Genomic DNA, 16,631 nt, shown 5'->3' with positions numbered 1-16,631 from the left:
CTGCAGCTCCAGGTAAAGAACGCATTTAGGCCGGGCGCGGTGGCTCAAGCCTGTAATCCCAGCACTTTGGGAGGCTGAGGCGGGTGGATCACGAGGTCAGGAGATCGAGACCATCCTGGCTAACATGGTGAAACCCTGTCTCTACTAAAAATACCAAAAACTAGCCAGGCGCGGTGGCGGGCGCCTGTAGTCCCAGCTACTCGGAGGCTGAGGCGGGAGGAATGGCGTGAACCCGGGAGGCGGAGCTTGCAGTGAGCTGAGATCCGGCCACTGCACTCCAGCCTGGGCGACAGAGCGAGACTCCGTCTCAAAAAAAAAACAAAAAAACAAAAAAAAAAAAAAAAAAAGAACGCATTTAACATCCACCCAGGGGCATAAAAAGAGAACGGATTAGCCGGGCTTGGTGGTGCACACCTCCATAGTCCCAGCTACTGGGGAGGCTAAGGTGGGAGGATCACTTATGCCCGGGGACGGAGGTTGCACTCCAGGGCCCCAGCGTCACTGCACTCCAGCCTGGGCAATAAAGCCAGAACCTGTCTCAGAAAAAAAAAAGAGAATGAGTGGCATCATCAGGTGATGACCTCACCAACAGTGGAAGCAACCAAGCAGAAACAACGCATAACCTATGAGCAATTCTACGTAAGAGGGATCCTTTCAGTGGTGGGCTGGACTAAAAGAGCTCCTAGGACCTCCAAGTCTTCATTCCAACAAGGCAGATGACATTTTCAGCATTTATAACTAATAAATAAAAACTACTCAAAACTGCTTTCTGGTGAGTTATTTCTCAAAACATGTTGCTAGCAAAGCCTTTCATCTCTATTCGCATCCACCCACAACCTACCCCCAAATACCAATTTCCTTCTCTGAGGCAGTATTGCTGAACTCCAAGAAAGTTCTTAGAATGTTTGAGCTCCTGGAGATTTCTGATTAAACGTGTCATAAAGACATGAACAGCAATCGGAGCAAATCGAGCGCTTCACTTCTTAGTTCAAGGGCCTGGCAAGAGAGCTGGGAACAATGGGCCCTTTTTATTTTTATTTATTTATTTTCTTTTTTTTGAGACAGAGTCTTGCTCTTGTCACCCAGGCTGGAGTGCAGTGGCACAATCTCGGCTCACTGCAGCCTCCGCCTCCTGGGTTCAAGTGATTCTCCTGCCTCAGCCTCCCAAGTAGCTGGGATTATAGGCGCCCACCACCACACCCAGCTAATTTTTGTATTTTTAGTAGAGACGGGGTTTTGCCACTTTGGCCAGGCTGGTCTCAAACTCCTGACCTCGTGATACACCCGCCTCGGCCTCCCAAAGTGCTGGGATTACAAGTGTGAGCCACCATGCTCGGCCCCACAACGGGACTTTTTTAAAGACACAGATTTCAGGGCCATGTGTGGTGGCTCATGCCTGTAATCCCAGCACTTTGGGAAGCTGAGGCGGGAGAATCACTTTGAGCTCAAGAATCAAGACCAGCCTGGCAACATGGCAAAACCTCATCTCTACAAAAAATACAAAAATAGCCAGGCGTGGTGGCAGGTGCCTGTAATCCCAGCTACTCGGGAGGCTGAGGCAGGAGAATCACTTGAACCTGGGAGGCGGAGGTTGCAGTGAGCCGAGGTCGTGCCACTGCACTCCTGCTGGGCGACAGAGCAAGACTCCAACAAAAAAAAAAAGAAAGAAAAAGAAATGTCATTATTATTCTATATCTCTGTTGTTTACAGTCAAACCTCAGCCCAACTAATATATACATTTAATCAACGACCTCACTTACAAGAAAGGTCTCCCAACAACGAGTGTTTCCGGGGGTACTCCAGTTAGGATACTGAAAAGCCCAGTACACAACATAACCAAAGATTTTCTGAAGCAATCTCAGAATGACAGGATAACCCTTCCTAGAACGTGATAAAACAATCAGTCTCATTATTTTAACCATACAACATATGCTTTGCCTTTTAAATATTTTAGTAACATGCTAAAATACAATTTGAGTCTAGCTACCAAAAAAAAAAGTAACAGAAAATGCAGGCAGCCTCCCAGTGCTGACAATCAGAGCCTACATTCCACAGGGCAGCAGATCTGCTGCCTGGGTAAGGCGGCACCATGGCAACAGGCAGGTTGCTAGGAAACCAAGAGAGGATAATCCCAGGAGGGGCAGCTTCTACCGCAGGTCCCCCGCATTCAGGCATTTCTCAGAGGAATTCATGTACTTCCATCCCCTAGAAGCAGGAGATAATACAATGCACTCAACACTAACTACTCAAACAGCTAGTGCCACAAATATCTTCTATGGTAAAGAGCACTCGTCTCTTCTTCATAGATAATCCTGCCTTTGGAAAACAGTCTGCAGAGCAGAATAACACAGCTCACTGAATCATTCAGAATAGTATACACTCAGAGGTAGTCTCCCTTGATTTGGAGGAAGTAAGGTCCGAGAGTCCTCTTATCACATAAGAAATCAGTGGCAATAAAGCTCTTAAGCTTGCTAGGCTGACATCCCATCACCTCTGGCCTCAAAGTATTAAGACAAAGGTCCTTTCTTCCCTGCTTCTCCTCTGCTGCTACAGCCTGGCTTCTTAATTTTCCTCCCAAGCCAGATCATTCCAGGGCAGGACATTATCTACACAGAAAAAGCAATAAAGTCCTCAGGGAAATTACCTTGTGCAATAATGACTGAGGCTGGGGACAAGAAGGCAATCTACTCAGACTGTATAAGAGTGATGGAATGGAGGCTTAACTAATTTGGGGACAATTCCTAACTAGTTCATTCAAGGGCACTGTAGTCCAATAAAAACTCCTAACAAAGCTTTTCTTCCAAAGCATTAACATATCAGGTGATGATCAAAGAAGAACTTAGATCACCTTAGATAAGATTACATGACAATCCATGACTGAAAAACGAGCCCTTGGCAGGACTACCCAGATTCCAGCCAAGTGAGCAAGTGGAGGCAGGGGTCAGAGGGGGGCTCTGCATGGCTCCCCATCCTCGAGAAAGCTCCGCTGCAGATCCAGCATGCTGCACGGCAGTCGGTGCAGGCACCCACACACACTGGTGCTGGCTCCCACGCTGAGCCTTGCTAACCAGCTGCATGGTCTCTGCACATTTGCAGAAGATAATCATATGCTAAAAAAGGCTTCATGCAAACCTCATTAAAGAAATTCAGTATTCTGAACTTGTCTCATATACTATTTACTAACTAAAAAGTTCCAGATATATATGAGTCTACTATAAATGTCACTTTTGGCATACTTCAGTTAATACTTTATAGGAATACTGCCTTCATTTGAAATCTAAAATGTTCAGACCACAGTATGGGTCACGGCAGGATATCAGACTGGCCCAGAATTCCGATTTAGTTGCTTTCACCACAGAGGGCTGTTATGATAATTAAATGAACTAATGTTCAATAAAAAGCAGAATGGGCCAGGCGCAGTGGCTCACATCTGTAATCCCAGCACTGTGGGAGGCAGAGGCGGGCAGATCACCTGAGCTCCTTCAAGATGAGCCTGCGCAACATGGTGAAACCCCATCTCTACTAAAAATACAAAAAATGGCTGGGTGCGGTGGCTCACGCCTGTTACTCCAGCCCTTTGGGAGGCCAAGGCAAGTGGATAACTCGAGGTCAGGAGTTCGAGACCAGCCTGGTCAACATAGTGAAACCTGGTTTCTACTATACATATTATATATATATATATATATATATATATATATAAATAAAATAGCCAGGCATGGTGGCGCACACCTGTGGTCCCAGCTACTCAAGAGGCTGAGGCAGGAGAATCACTTCAACCCGTAAGGCAGAGGATGCAGTGAGCCGAGATCATGCCACCGCACTCTGGCCTAGGTGACAGTGCGAGACCCCGTCTTTTTAAAAAAAAAAAAAAAAAAAAAAAAGCAGAATGTCTCCTTATGGGTTACCTATTAAATATCTGTAGGTTCTGCAAATCAGCTAAACCAGTGGTTCTCAAAAGTGTGGTCCAAAACCCTAAAGGTCCCAGGGACTCTTTCAGGCGGTCTGTGAGGGAAAAATCCTCATAATGAAAACAAGACATCAGTTGCCATTTTGCTCACTCACAAATGTCCAGTGAAGTTTCTGCAGAGGCATGTGATATGACATTGCAACAGACTGAATGCCCAAGCAGCTAAGAATCCAGCCAGGTGTTAAAAGGACTGCAAAAATGTAAAACAGGCTGCTCACTAAATATCTGTGTTTTGGAAAATATTTTTTCATTAAAAATATAATACATACAATAAATATATATATGTTAACATGTAATAGGTTTATCAACATTTCAAAGCATTACTTTTTAAACACTGACAGTTTAACTCATAAGATGTTAAATATTGATAGATACAGCCCACATAAGCAAAAGGTCTTTGGGGTCCTCAATAACTAAGGAGTATATAGGGATCCTGCAACCAAAAGTTTGAGAACCTCCAAGCTAAACATCTAGAGAACCAACTTCTGAAACCAAAAGTGGGGGGGATAATTTCCTCAACTTATAGCTGCTTTCTTTTTCAGATTTACCTCAAATCAGAGCCACCATTAACATCTAAATTATATTAGGCTCCCCTGTCCCTATCACCTACATAGAACCCTCCCCAAAAGGTTTGGGAGGGGCAGGTCCCAAACTATCCTCAACTATTATAAAGGTCAACACTTCATTTGCGTTCAAAGTCACTCTTAATTTCGTAACCCTAAAAACAATTTCTTAACATTAATTTAAGAATAGAAGATAATATTCTATCTAATCACGAAAAAGACTCAGCACTATGAAGTAATGAAGTTTCAAGCACACTAGCCTACAATTCCCCAGCTGAAGTCTACCTGGCTACACCTCACGGCACTCATCAATGCTGAGCACGTGTTATGTGCCCAAACTGCTCCACATGCTGCAGACACAGCAAGTGATCAAGACAACGCACACACCACAACGCCAGGTAGCGGTGAGTGCTACAAATAAAGCAAGGTGGGGTGGGGCAGCTATTTCAGACAGATCCGTGGGGAACACTGATAAGGCAACATCAAGCAGGGACCTGAATGCATAGAGAGAGGAAGCCCCACGGGTTACCCAGGGAGGAAGATGTCTCAGAGAGGTGGAATTCAAAATGGAAAATCTATGAACACCAACAAGGAAGGGGCCAGGAGCCTGGACAGCAGGCCAGACAGAAGACAGGGGGAGGAACTGAGAGGTGGCCAATCACCAGGTGACAGGCGACCTTGCCAACACACTCTGAGTTTTATTCCTAGTGCTATAGGAAGCCACATGGCCCTCTGGTATCAATGCCTGAAGAACAGACTTACTCGTACAGAACGGCATCCCATCACAGCTACTGAAAGAGTTGTAAGCAACGTGACAAATACTGGCCAAAAGAACTTTCCCTGCGTCTTCTTCAATCTTAGTCATGTTGTTTCCTCTCATGTAAATAATTTTTCAAAGGCAGTATCTGTCCAAATGTGGCCAGAATTTACGATTTTTACATTTACAAGTCTCATTAGAATTCACCTCACATTTTATTAGATGTCGATGTCCATCAATAGGCATTAAATAGACACATCCATACAATGAAATACTCAGCTGGGAAGTGGGAAGAGATTAAGGAGACCTGACAGCCAAGGGCTATGTGGCATAGCCGGTTGGACCCAGGAACCAAAAAATGAGATTAGTGGGAAAACTGGTAAAAATCCAAATAATAAAGTTTGCAATCTAGATAGTGAGTGTCCTGATATTAATTCCTTGCTTTTGGCAAACGTATCATGGTTATACAACACGTTGACAGTATGGAAAGCTAGGTGAAGGGTATACAGGAACTCAGTATACTACCTTTGTAACTTTTCTGTAAATCTAACATTATCTCAAATTTTAAAATTTAAGTACATCTATCTGTGTTAGCATGAAGTGACCTCTAGGATATACTGTTTAAGAAAACAAAAGGAGAAATGCAAATGAAACCACTAAGTCATTTTACTCCTATCAAATTAGCAAAATTTAAAGTTTTAACAGTATCAAATGTTAACAAAGGTATGCAGTAACTGGAAATTGAATATGTTATGGAATGGCAACTGCCAAGATCATCTGAGAGCACTTCTACAATTGTTAGTTACTCCAAAACTCAGCAATTCTGCTCTTAGACATATTCCCTAGAGAAACGTTTTCCATGTGCACAAGGAGACATGTGCAAGAATTTTTACCGAAGCAGGCTGTAACAGAAAAAAACTAGAAATTATCTAAATGTCTATCACTAGAATAGAAATGATATAGACTGGGCTCAGTGGCTCACACCTGTAATCCCAGCACTTTGGGGTGCTGAGGAGGGCAGATCACCTGAGGTCAGGAGTGCGAGACCAGCCTGGCCAATGTAGTGAAGCCCTGTGTGTACTAAAAATACAACCATTAGCCAGGCGTGGTGACATGCATCCATAATCCCAGCTACTCGGGAGGATGACACAGGAGAATCACTTGAACTCAAGAGGTGGAGGTTGCAGTGAGCCAAGATCACGCCACTGCACTCCAGCCTGGGTGACAGAGCAAGACTCCGTCTCAAAAAAAAAAAAAAGAAAAAGAAATTCTATAATTGAATACTATATTGTAGTGAAAATGAAACAGGTCTACGCAGTTTCTTTTTTGTGGAGGGCTTTCCAGTAAAAACCAGAAAGCCTTCTAGACAAATTCTAAAAGGCATAACAGTAATCTACACATTTTCAACGTAGATAAACCTTCCTAGCAAAACAAAAAACTAACCCAACAATATAGAGTGGTCCCTCTTTAACCATAGCTTCCTTGTCTACCATGTCAGTTACCCACGGTCAAATGTGGTCTGAAAATGTATTCTGAGAGACAAAGACCACATTCACATAATTTTTATTACATATTGTTTTAATTGTTCTGTATTACTAGTTGTTGTTAATCCCTTACTGTGCCTAATTTATAAACTAAACTTTATCACAGGTATGTATGCATAAGAAAAAACATACTATATATAAGGTTTGGTCTCATCCACAGCTTCTGGCATCCCCTGGGGGTCTTGGGACACATCCCCCAAGGATAAAGGGAAAGACTGTTGGATACAATATTTGCAAAATGTTTAAAATATCCAAAACAATATATACACACTGCTGAAGCTTCCAGTCACATGTAGGGGAGGAAAAAGACCTAAGGGGGAGGAAAAACAAGTCCAGGAAGGTGGCTGTCTATGGCGGCAGCTGGGTTGTCAGGTTCCATTTCTTAACCTGGGTGTTGCATACACATGTGTTCATGATAATCTTCCACTTTTAAAATGTTTCACAATTTAAGAAGCAACAAGCAAAACAGTCAGTAGAATATACTATTATGCGTGTTAAAAAGAAAAAAGGCAGAAGGAACTCACACATGGGGTGTACCTCTGCAAGCTCCTAAGGGAGCTGCTACTAGGCTGTCTGAGGAGGGCCTGGGGCCAGCAGTGACGGGGACAAACTTTGTACTCTACACTCCATTCTACTGACTGACCTGGCTTCCCACGTCCATCTATTATCTACTCTAAACAGCTCGCCTCCATTTATGAATGGGGAAACTGAACTAGGGGGCTGGAACAGACTACCTCAGGTCCAGGGTTAGTGACAACAGGTGCAGACCCAAGCATTCAGGTTACCAGGAACCAGCTCTGATCTGCTGGGCTGCTCTGATGTCAAGATCACCTGCAGCTACACCTAGTTTGGCTACCTAGACTATGAACTGCCTACCAACTCCCTCCTAACTGCTGTGTACCTACCCTGGCTTGTTTTCCTGACTCACTAATTATACCCAGCATGTATGTTTTTAATAAGTCAATTTAATTTTGTTAAAGTCACAACGTCCTTTGAAACGAAGATGCCAAAGGAAATCACAAAATCAAGGGCAGAAAATAGGTCGATGTGCTGGGGGGACAAAGATATTGACAATACATTATTTGTATTAGTGGTACAGCAACAAACAATACTAACTAAGTCCTTTTCTGTATTCACCTAATTTATTAAAGCTAAACAGCAGCCCAGTGAAATAGGAATGATTAATGCCACTTTACAAATGATGAAATACGGGAGACTTTAAGCAACTTGCCCAAGGTCGTATGGCTACTGTCAGCAATGAGATAATGTGAAACTTCCACTCCACATTGTCATCTTCTCCCAACATACAATATTACAAATGCCATAAAGTTATTTTTTGGAACTTCATGTAATAAAAAAATAAAGCAATTAGTACTTTTGCAACAGCCAAAATCTTCATCCCAATCACTGTATTTATCATCACTGTTTTAAAGCCAAAAAAAAAAAAAAAAAAAAAGGCCAGGTGCGGAGACTCACACCTGTAATCCCAACACTTTGGGAGGCCGAGGCAGGCAGATCACTTGAGGTCAGGAGTTCGAGACCAGCCTGGCTAACATGGCGAAACCCCATCTCTACTAAAAATACAAAAATTAGCCAGGCGTGGTGGCACACCCCTGTAATCTCAGCTATCAGCTACCTGGGAGGCTGAGGTATGAGAATCACTTAAACCCGGGAAGCAGAGGTTGCAGTGAGCCGAGATCACGCCACTGCACTCCAGCCTGGGCAACAGAGTAAGACTTTGTCTCAAAAAAATAAATAAATAAAATAATTTTTTAAAAAGGGCAAGCAGGGAAATGTAATTCTAATTAGTACTCTCTTTCATTTATCTGAAGAATATCCAGACTCTCCTTCCTGGTGGCAGAACCAAAAAGGAGCCAGAAAGCAAGGCTTACAGCCTGGCAGCCAGTAATCTAGAATCCCTGCTAGAAGCTGCCTCCAAAGCTGCCATGCATACCTGTCTAAGTGGCTTTGGTCTTGGCCTTGAGAACTTCCTAAGCATGCCTCATTAGGTGCTGTCCCCAGCCAGCAACACCCCGCCCCACCCTTCCACTTCCCAACAGCTGTCTGGACATCCCATGGTTTCACTCACCGAGAAAATGGAAGACTAAGTTCTCCTTTCCCTCATCTAGAAAATGCCACACCAATTAATCCAACAGACTTCAACTCTCAGAGTTCCTTCTCCAAACAACCTGTCAGGGCCCGGCGCGGTGGCTCACACCTGTAATTCCAGCACTTTGGGAGGCTGAGGCAGGCAGATCACTTGAGGTCATGAGTTCAAGACCAGCCTGGCCAACATGGCAAAACCCCATCTCTACTAAAAATACAAAAATTAGCCGGCATGGTGGTGGGCGCCTATAATCCTAGCTACTCGGGAGGCAGAGGCGGGAAAATCGCTTGAACCCAGGAAGCGGAAGTGGCAGTGAGCCAAGATCGCACCACTGCACTCCAGCCTGGGGACAGAGCAAGACCCCATCTCAAAAACAACCTGTCAGGTTTTTCCCTTTCGGACACCTCTCTTTCACAAGAGAGAGCTGCTCTCCTCTCCCCTTTCTTCTGCCTATTAAACTTTCTGCTCCAAAAAAAAAAGAAAGAAAAAAACAAAACAACGTGTCAAATGTACTTCAAGAACGTGACAAATCACTGATTTGTTAAAACAAATAAACCCTTCTTTCTTCAGGAATTATACTCTTATTTTCACAGAATAAAACTGATTTACTATTGATAAACAGGAGATTTATCCAAAATCCCTGACAGGCCAAGACCTGAAGTTCCTACTGATATTCAGCAGGCCAGGCAATAAATTCATATGTTATTGAAAGAAAATATGTTAATACCTTCTAGCATGCCCAGAAAACACACCTGTCTTAGTGTGGGGTAGACAACATTCAGCTGGCTAGCCACCACACAGCTGACAGCTATCAGAGCATCTAAGCTTCAGGGAGCACCTGCCACATCCAGGCACCATCCCTCATGCCTTACACCTAGCTCATGAACATGCTCCTTTTTCCACCAGAGGACTCACCCAACAGCAACAGCCTCCATGATCCCATTTGTAAAAGTTGGAAACTGCAGCCTTTACATCTATGGCATTCAAGGGTTAACAAAAATGTTTCCTTTGGGGCAAGTGGGACAGGGCAGTGAATGGATGAACAGGGGCCTCTGGATGCCTGGATGCCACTGCTCTGCTCCCCAACCTCGGGGGCTGCTTACACGGGCGGGCTCACTTTGTGGTAATTCATCAAGTTGTCTACTTAATCTTCCATGTATGTAACTTACACTAAGTTTTTAAAAGTTAAGAGGTCCATGTTTTTTTTTTGTTTGTTTGTTTGTTTGTTTTTTTGAGACGGAGTCTCGCTCTGTCGCCCAGGCTGGAGTGCAGTGGCGCTATCTCGGCTCACTGCAAGCTCCGCCTCCCGGGTTTACGCCATTCTCCTGCCTCAGCCTCCTGAGTAGCTGGGACTACAGGCGCCCGCCACCTCGCCCGGCTAATTTTTTTTGTATTTTTAGTAGAGACGGGGTTTCATTGTGTTAGCCAGGATGGTCTCGATCTCCTGACCTTGTGATCCGCCCGTCTCGGCCTCCCAAAGTGCTGGGATTACAGGCTTGAGCCACCGCGCCCGGCCTAAGAGGTCCATGTTGACAGAGGGATACGGAAAAAGCGAGCACTGTAGAGTCTTGGGTTCTGGTCCTGGCATCCCCAGTAAATGGTCTGTGATTTGGGAGAATCACCTCTGGGCACCTCCAGGTCTTCATTTCTTCCAAAGGGGTTAGATTAGATGCTCTCCAATTCTCCCACGGTGCCATGGCTTTGCTTTCGCTTTTAGGTGGGTAAAAAGGAGAGGCAGCTGGATGGGCAAAGTAACTCAAAAGCAAGTGTCTCTACCATCAGGACATCACTGAAACACAAAATACAAAGCCCGCCCCGATTCAGGGTGACACTCTGTACTATAACAGTGTCATGAAGAAAGTTCTAAATGCCTCCCAGGCAGCAGACAATAGCTGCAGTCACCAGGCACTTTCACGAACAAAACTCATTATCATGTCTAGAAATTTTAGGAGTAACAATTCCAAAAAAATCACAAAGGGGCCACAGCTGTGAAGGCCAGGCAGCATTCAAACACTGTTATCAGCACTGACTTTGGCCTAATCCTAAAGGCAGGACAGCAAAGTTTGACCAAGGCCATTACAATACCTCCCATTTACCACAGTTTTCAGGGAAGAGGGTCCCTTGGTTAACAAAATACTGTGGTTAACCATAAGCCCATATATACCCGAGGTGGATTTTACATTTCCCAAGACACAATTAAGTCCCTTTTGGGTGATGTGAGTGAATCAGAACTCTTAAGGGTCTTGTGAAGAGTGACTCAACGTCAACAAGAACAATGGATAATGTAAAAAGTAAGAAAAAAATTGCTCTGAATCAGTATAAAAAATTTAGAGACCAGCATTAGTTTATTATACAGACCATAGAATAACAGCAGTATAAGCTTGAATATAAAACCAAAATGATTTTTTTAGTAAGCAGATCGCCTTTCACTGTGCACAGGTAAAACAAATTTAAGAGCTTGGTACAGGGTCAAGAGACATTCTTGAGAGCTGCTGAAAGCTAACACATTTCTTTGGTTTTGCATCAACCCTGTCATCCACTTTGTCACTGTTTATTAAAATCTGGGTAGCTGTATGGTGGCTAAAATGGCAGCCAGCCCTTAGATTACATATAGTTACTAAGAAACAGAAATTGTGGTGGGGACTGGGTGCGGTGTCTCACGCCTGTAATCCCAGCACTTTGGGAAGCTGAGGTGGGAGAATGGCTTGAACTCGGAAGGCGGAGGTTGCAGTGAGCCGAGACTGCGCCATTGCACTCCAGCCTGGGCAACAAGAGCGAAACTCCGTTTCAAAAACGAACAAATAAAACACAAACGGCCAATAGTGTGCAAGACTTTCTTTTCTCTCTCTCTCTTTTTTTTTTTTTTTTTTTTTAACAGGCGGGGTCTTGCTATGTTGCCCAGGCTGGTCTCCAACTCCTAGGCTCAAGCGATCCTCCCACCTCGGTCTCCCAAAGTGCTGGGATTACGGGCATGAGCCACCGCGCCCAGAAGCAAGACATTTCAAAGCAAGTGAAATGAGGACTCCATGGCAAAATAACTGGACCACAAAACACTATATCGCCTTCAATACCTATGAGAATTAAGCTCTGATATTTTTTTTTTTTAGCTTGGCCAAATTCCTATCTAAGGGGTCTAGGGAGTCATACCCTACAAATCACAAATTCTCATCAGATAGGTTTTATTTGACCCTATATATCGTGACTTACTTTCCAATCTGACTCTGGCATAACATTATGAGACAAGGAAAAAAAAAAGCAAAATATCTAAGCCCAAAATATATTTCCTTGCCATACCTTGAAATTGCCCTGCAAAGTCTCTTGTGGGAAAAATCCACATTCTATAGAGAATCCCCTTCCCCCTATGTTTTCCTTCCCAGATCCAGGAGATAATCAACTAAGAACCAGACACCCTTTCGGGTCCATAGAAACATTTTACAACGTGCTCGCTCTCTTAAGTTGGCTACCTGAGAGCTTCCTCTGCACAATATAACTTGGTCTCCACAATCCTTTATCTTTACTTGAATATTTTCTTTTTATTGATCCCAGGTCTTCAGATAAACTCAGCCAACTGTCAACTAGAAAATGTTTAAATTTACCTATGGCCTGGAAGCCCCCTGCCGCTTTGAGTTGTCCCGCCTTTCTGAACCAAACCAAAGTATTTCTTAAATGTATGTGATTGATGTGTCATACCTCCCTAAAATACGTAAAATCAAGCTGTACCCAGACCACCTTGGGCATATGTTCTCAGGACCTCCTGAGGGCTGTGTCACGGGCCATGGTCACTCATATTTGGCTCAGAATAAATCTCAAAATATTTTAGAGTCTGACTCGTTTTGTCAACACCTAGAATCCGAGGTAAATACATACGCAAACGTCAACACAGATGATATACATGTGCTTCCTGCAGCTTCGCTACCCTTACAGACAGGCAACTGAAGCCAACGGCCAAAGTGTCCTGCGGGACCGGGCTCCAGCCCACCTCCATCACGTGCGCCCAGCACAGGCACAACACAGCTGCCCAAGCGGTCACCCTACAAGACCCACCCCACAGTGGAAAACGCAGTCTGAGGGAAGGCCTCGGGGACCCCACCGCGCAGGAACCCACTCCAGCCCCAAGGGAGATGCTGCCTAGGGCCTGGGCCGCCCTCCCGGGGGCATTTTCGCAGCCAGCCCCCAGGAGCCCCCGGTCGCCCAGAGAAAGCCGGCGAACGCGCCTGCGCAGTGCGCGCCCCCTCGCCAACCCGGGCAGGGGGAGCAGAGGGACCAGGCCCGGCACAGCCCACACTGGGGCCGATGGACGCTGCGAGGCACCTCCTCCCCAGACTGAGGGTCCCAGGGCTTACCCGCGCCCAGGAGGCTGGCCAGGAGGAAGAGAGCGTACATAGCGCCGCCTGACTCCGCAGTCTGCAATGCGGAGCGTCAGCTGATCCCCGCAGATATAAATCTGCCCTGCCCCGAAGCCGTCCAGTGCGCAGGCGCTAACCCCGCCCAGTCCGGGCCTGCCCGGGCTCATCAGCACCCTGACTCAGCGCCTCTGAGGGCGCCTGCGCGAAGGGGAGGCCAATTGGGGGACAATGGGTGGAGCGAAGGGAAGGGCTATGGGGAGGAGTGAGGAAGAACTTCGAGAAAAGGAAGGGAAAAGTCATAAAAGAAAAACCCTATTAATAGGTCAGAGATTATATATGTAACAATACCTTTTAAATCTCCACATTGTTGGCCGCCGCGGTGGCTGACACTTGTAATCTCAACACTTGGGAGGCCGAGGCGGGCGGAGAGTTCAAGACCAGCCTGGGCAACGTGGTGAAACCCCATCTCTACAAAAAAAATACAAAAAAATCAGCCCGTTGTAGTAGCGGGTTTCACACAGAATAGCTTGAGGTTTCACAGAGAATGAGTAGTCGTGTAACGGTGAGGGTACAGGACTCAGTCCTGGCCAGGAGCACGCGGGGGCAGGTGGTGGCACCTGGTCAAAGGCAAGTCTGGGCTGGGCGTGGTGGCTCACGCCTGTAATCCCAACACTTTGGGAGGCCGAGGCGGGCGGATCATGAGGTCAGGAGTTCGAGACCAGCCTGACCAATATGGTGAAACCCTGTCTCTACTAAAAATACAAAAATTAGCCAGGCGTGGTGGTGCACACCTGTGGTCCCAGGTACTCAGGAGGCTGAGGCAGGAGAATCGCTTAAACCTGGGAGGCGGAGGTTGTGGTGAGTCGAGATCACGCTACTGCACTCCAGCCTGGATGACAGAGCAAGACTCCATCACAAAAAAAAAAAGTGTAAGCCTCACATTGTGGTACCGTTAAAGATGTACTACCATTCCTCACCCAACGTAAGAGATCATAAGAGTCACAACCAACACTCCTGTAGCAAGAGACAGCTTAAGAGAAAAGCATAACAAATTTATGTAATCAACGTTTTATGTGACATGGAAGCCTTCAGAAATTAAGACCCAAAGACCTAGGGAAAACTTAATTTTTATGCCGAGGTTCGATGAAAACCGAACATGTAAAAACATGCTCAGCCAAGGGTGTGGTTTCATGGTGATAGACTGAGAGGAAACCCAGCAGCCTGTCGGTTCAGATTCTCCTAGGCCTTTGTGTTCCTTCCTCCCGGGTATGGGGAGGGTCTTCAAAGGAGAAAGGAGAAGAAAAGAGATTGACCATTCTAGGTTTTATGGATGGCTTTGGGGCACAGGCATTCTAGATTCTATGCCTTGGGGAAGAGGAATTTGAGTTTCTGTGACTCCTTTTGAGGGAGAAAGAGAGGCGAGAGACAGGAGGGCAGAAGAAGGCCAAGGTCTTTGTTGTAACCTTCTAATCTCCGTTAGTTCAAAGAAATCAGCATGTCAAAGTGCCATATTTTGGGGTATGTTTTCTGAGCCCCAACAAGTCAAAAAGGTGAACAATGTATACAAGTTCTTACAGTTAGGATTCAGACTTACCACTGGACCCACACTGTCTCCTAAATCATGTTTCTAGTACTTAGAAGCAGCTTTATTCTGTGCCCTCCTTTCCCTCTTAACATTTCACGTGTGCAATCCCTTTCACAAGACTGTGGGTCTCCCCACGAGCCACAGACAGGCTTTTCAGTATTAAAAACATCCCCTCCCAAGGCTCCGCCATGGTTTGTCCGTGGAGTTAGAGGCAGTGGAGGAAAGGGACTGAGGAGAAAAACAAGAGAGAGGAGGAAGTGCCTCAGCCTCTGGAGAAGGGAACGAGAAGCAAAGCCAGAATCTGAGAACCCAGCTAAAAATCCGCCTTGCTGGAAATGGGAGCAGTGCCACCATGTCCAGCCGCCACCTGAATCCAGAATAAGAAAGGAAGGCCTGGGTGGCCCACACAAAGCCAGTCACCCTCTGCCTGTGGCTGCTCCTGCCAGCTCCTGAACAGAGAATGATGGCCCCCTCCAGAAGGACAAGAACCTGCCAACCCCAAGGCAGGGAAAGGAGGGGAATCTTAGCCCCTTAGGGCAGGCACTTAGAGGTCATTTAGTCCCGTTCCATTGTTGTACCTGTAGGGAAACTGAGCCCAGGAGAGGGCAGGACATTTATCCAAGGTCACACAACAGATAGAGACAGAACCTGGCCTGAAGCCTAGTTTCCTGACCTAGGAAGGGCAAACCTACAGTTGTCCCACTTCCTCCAATCTGCAATCCCCTCTGGAGAACAGCCCCAGGGACTGAGGCCTCAGAACCTTCAGTTCTGCTCCCCTGCAATCTCCCTAAACTCCCCCCACCTCCGGCCCCCACCACAGCTCTGACTTCCTCTGGGGAGCCAGATGGGGAAGTGTGCCCCATGCACCACCATGGGCCATGTGAGGCAGCTGAGTGAGTTGGGACAAGATGTGGTCTCAACTGGATGCCTCACAGGTTGGCCTCAGTGGCCAGATGGAGACTTCGTGGCTGCTCCACCTTTGGGCTTCCCAGGCCAGGCAGAAGCGTGAGGCAGACCACACAACAGCTGGTTAAAAGCAAGGGAGCTGGGGCTCTAGGACAAATCCCCACTCCTTCAGCTCCTTGCAGATGGAGGAGCAAAGCATCCCAGTGTTCCATGCAGAGGTTACAGGACTCCAAGCCAAAAGGAAGCTCAGAGACCTCAGATCATCCCCTCTCATCTGGTAGAGCTACTGATATCTCAGGGCTGGTTAACAACAGAGCCTGAACCAGGACTCGTGGGTTTTTTTTGTTTGTTTTTCTGTTTTTTTGGAGATGGAGGCTCACTCTATCGGCCCGGCTGGAGCGCAATGGTGCGATCTCGGCTCACTGCCACTTCCACCTCCCAGGTTCAAGCGATTCTCCTGCCTCAGCCTCCCGAGTAGCTGGGATAACAGGTGCATGCCACCACACCTGGCTAGTTTTTTTGTATTTTTTGGTAGAGACAGGATTTCACCATGTTGGCCAGGCTGTTCTCAAACTCTGACCTGAAGAGATCCTCCTGCCTTGGCCTCCCAAAGTGCTGGGATTACAGGTGTGAGCCACCACACCTGGCCTTTTTTTTTTTTTTTTTTTTTAATATTCCTCCTTCATACCTAGAGGAATATGTCAGTGTTTTTGAGAGAAACTTTCTGCCTTTTATCTCCTCACCTGTAACTCAACAGTAATATGCTACTTCATCTACCTCGTCCGGAACTCCATGAGGACAGAATTTTAATAAATAATATAAAAGCAATAAGTAGATTATTATTAATTTTTTTACC

General features: G+C 45.9%; 1 protein-coding gene, 1 long non-coding RNA gene and 1 other non-coding gene across 4 annotated transcripts in view; 1 reads left to right on the top strand and 2 right to left on the bottom strand.

Annotated features, from left to right (window-relative positions):
• PSAP (prosaposin) overlaps nt 1-13,351 on the bottom strand; it is a 34,671-nt gene extending 21,320 nt beyond the window's left edge. For both annotated transcript variants that reach the window (XM_077946645.1, XM_015147428.3), the window contains exon 1: nt 13,282-13,351. In XM_077946645.1, coding sequence (XP_077802771.1) covers nt 13,282-13,321 — 40 coding nt within the window. In that variant the 5' untranslated portion in view covers nt 13,322-13,351. The remainder of the gene's footprint in view (nt 1-13,281) is intronic.
• LOC114670203 (U7 small nuclear RNA) lies at nt 6,619-6,678 on the bottom strand. Its single transcript, XR_003719686.1, has one exon. It is a non-coding gene; the product is annotated as a U7 small nuclear RNA (small nuclear RNA).
• LOC144331150 (uncharacterized) lies at nt 8,806-13,363 on the top strand. Its single transcript, XR_013398090.1, has 2 exons — nt 8,806-10,130; nt 10,461-13,363. It is a non-coding gene; the product is annotated as an uncharacterized LOC144331150 (long non-coding RNA).
• The last annotated feature ends 3,268 nt before the right edge of the window (nt 13,364-16,631 follow it).

The sequence above is a fragment of the Macaca mulatta genome, chromosome 9 (assembly GCF_049350105.2).
Source record: "Macaca mulatta isolate MMU2019108-1 chromosome 9, T2T-MMU8v2.0, whole genome shotgun sequence".
Classification (NCBI taxonomy): domain Eukaryota; kingdom Metazoa; phylum Chordata; class Mammalia; order Primates; family Cercopithecidae; genus Macaca; species Macaca mulatta.
This window is presented reverse-complemented; position numbering and strand designations above follow the sequence as displayed.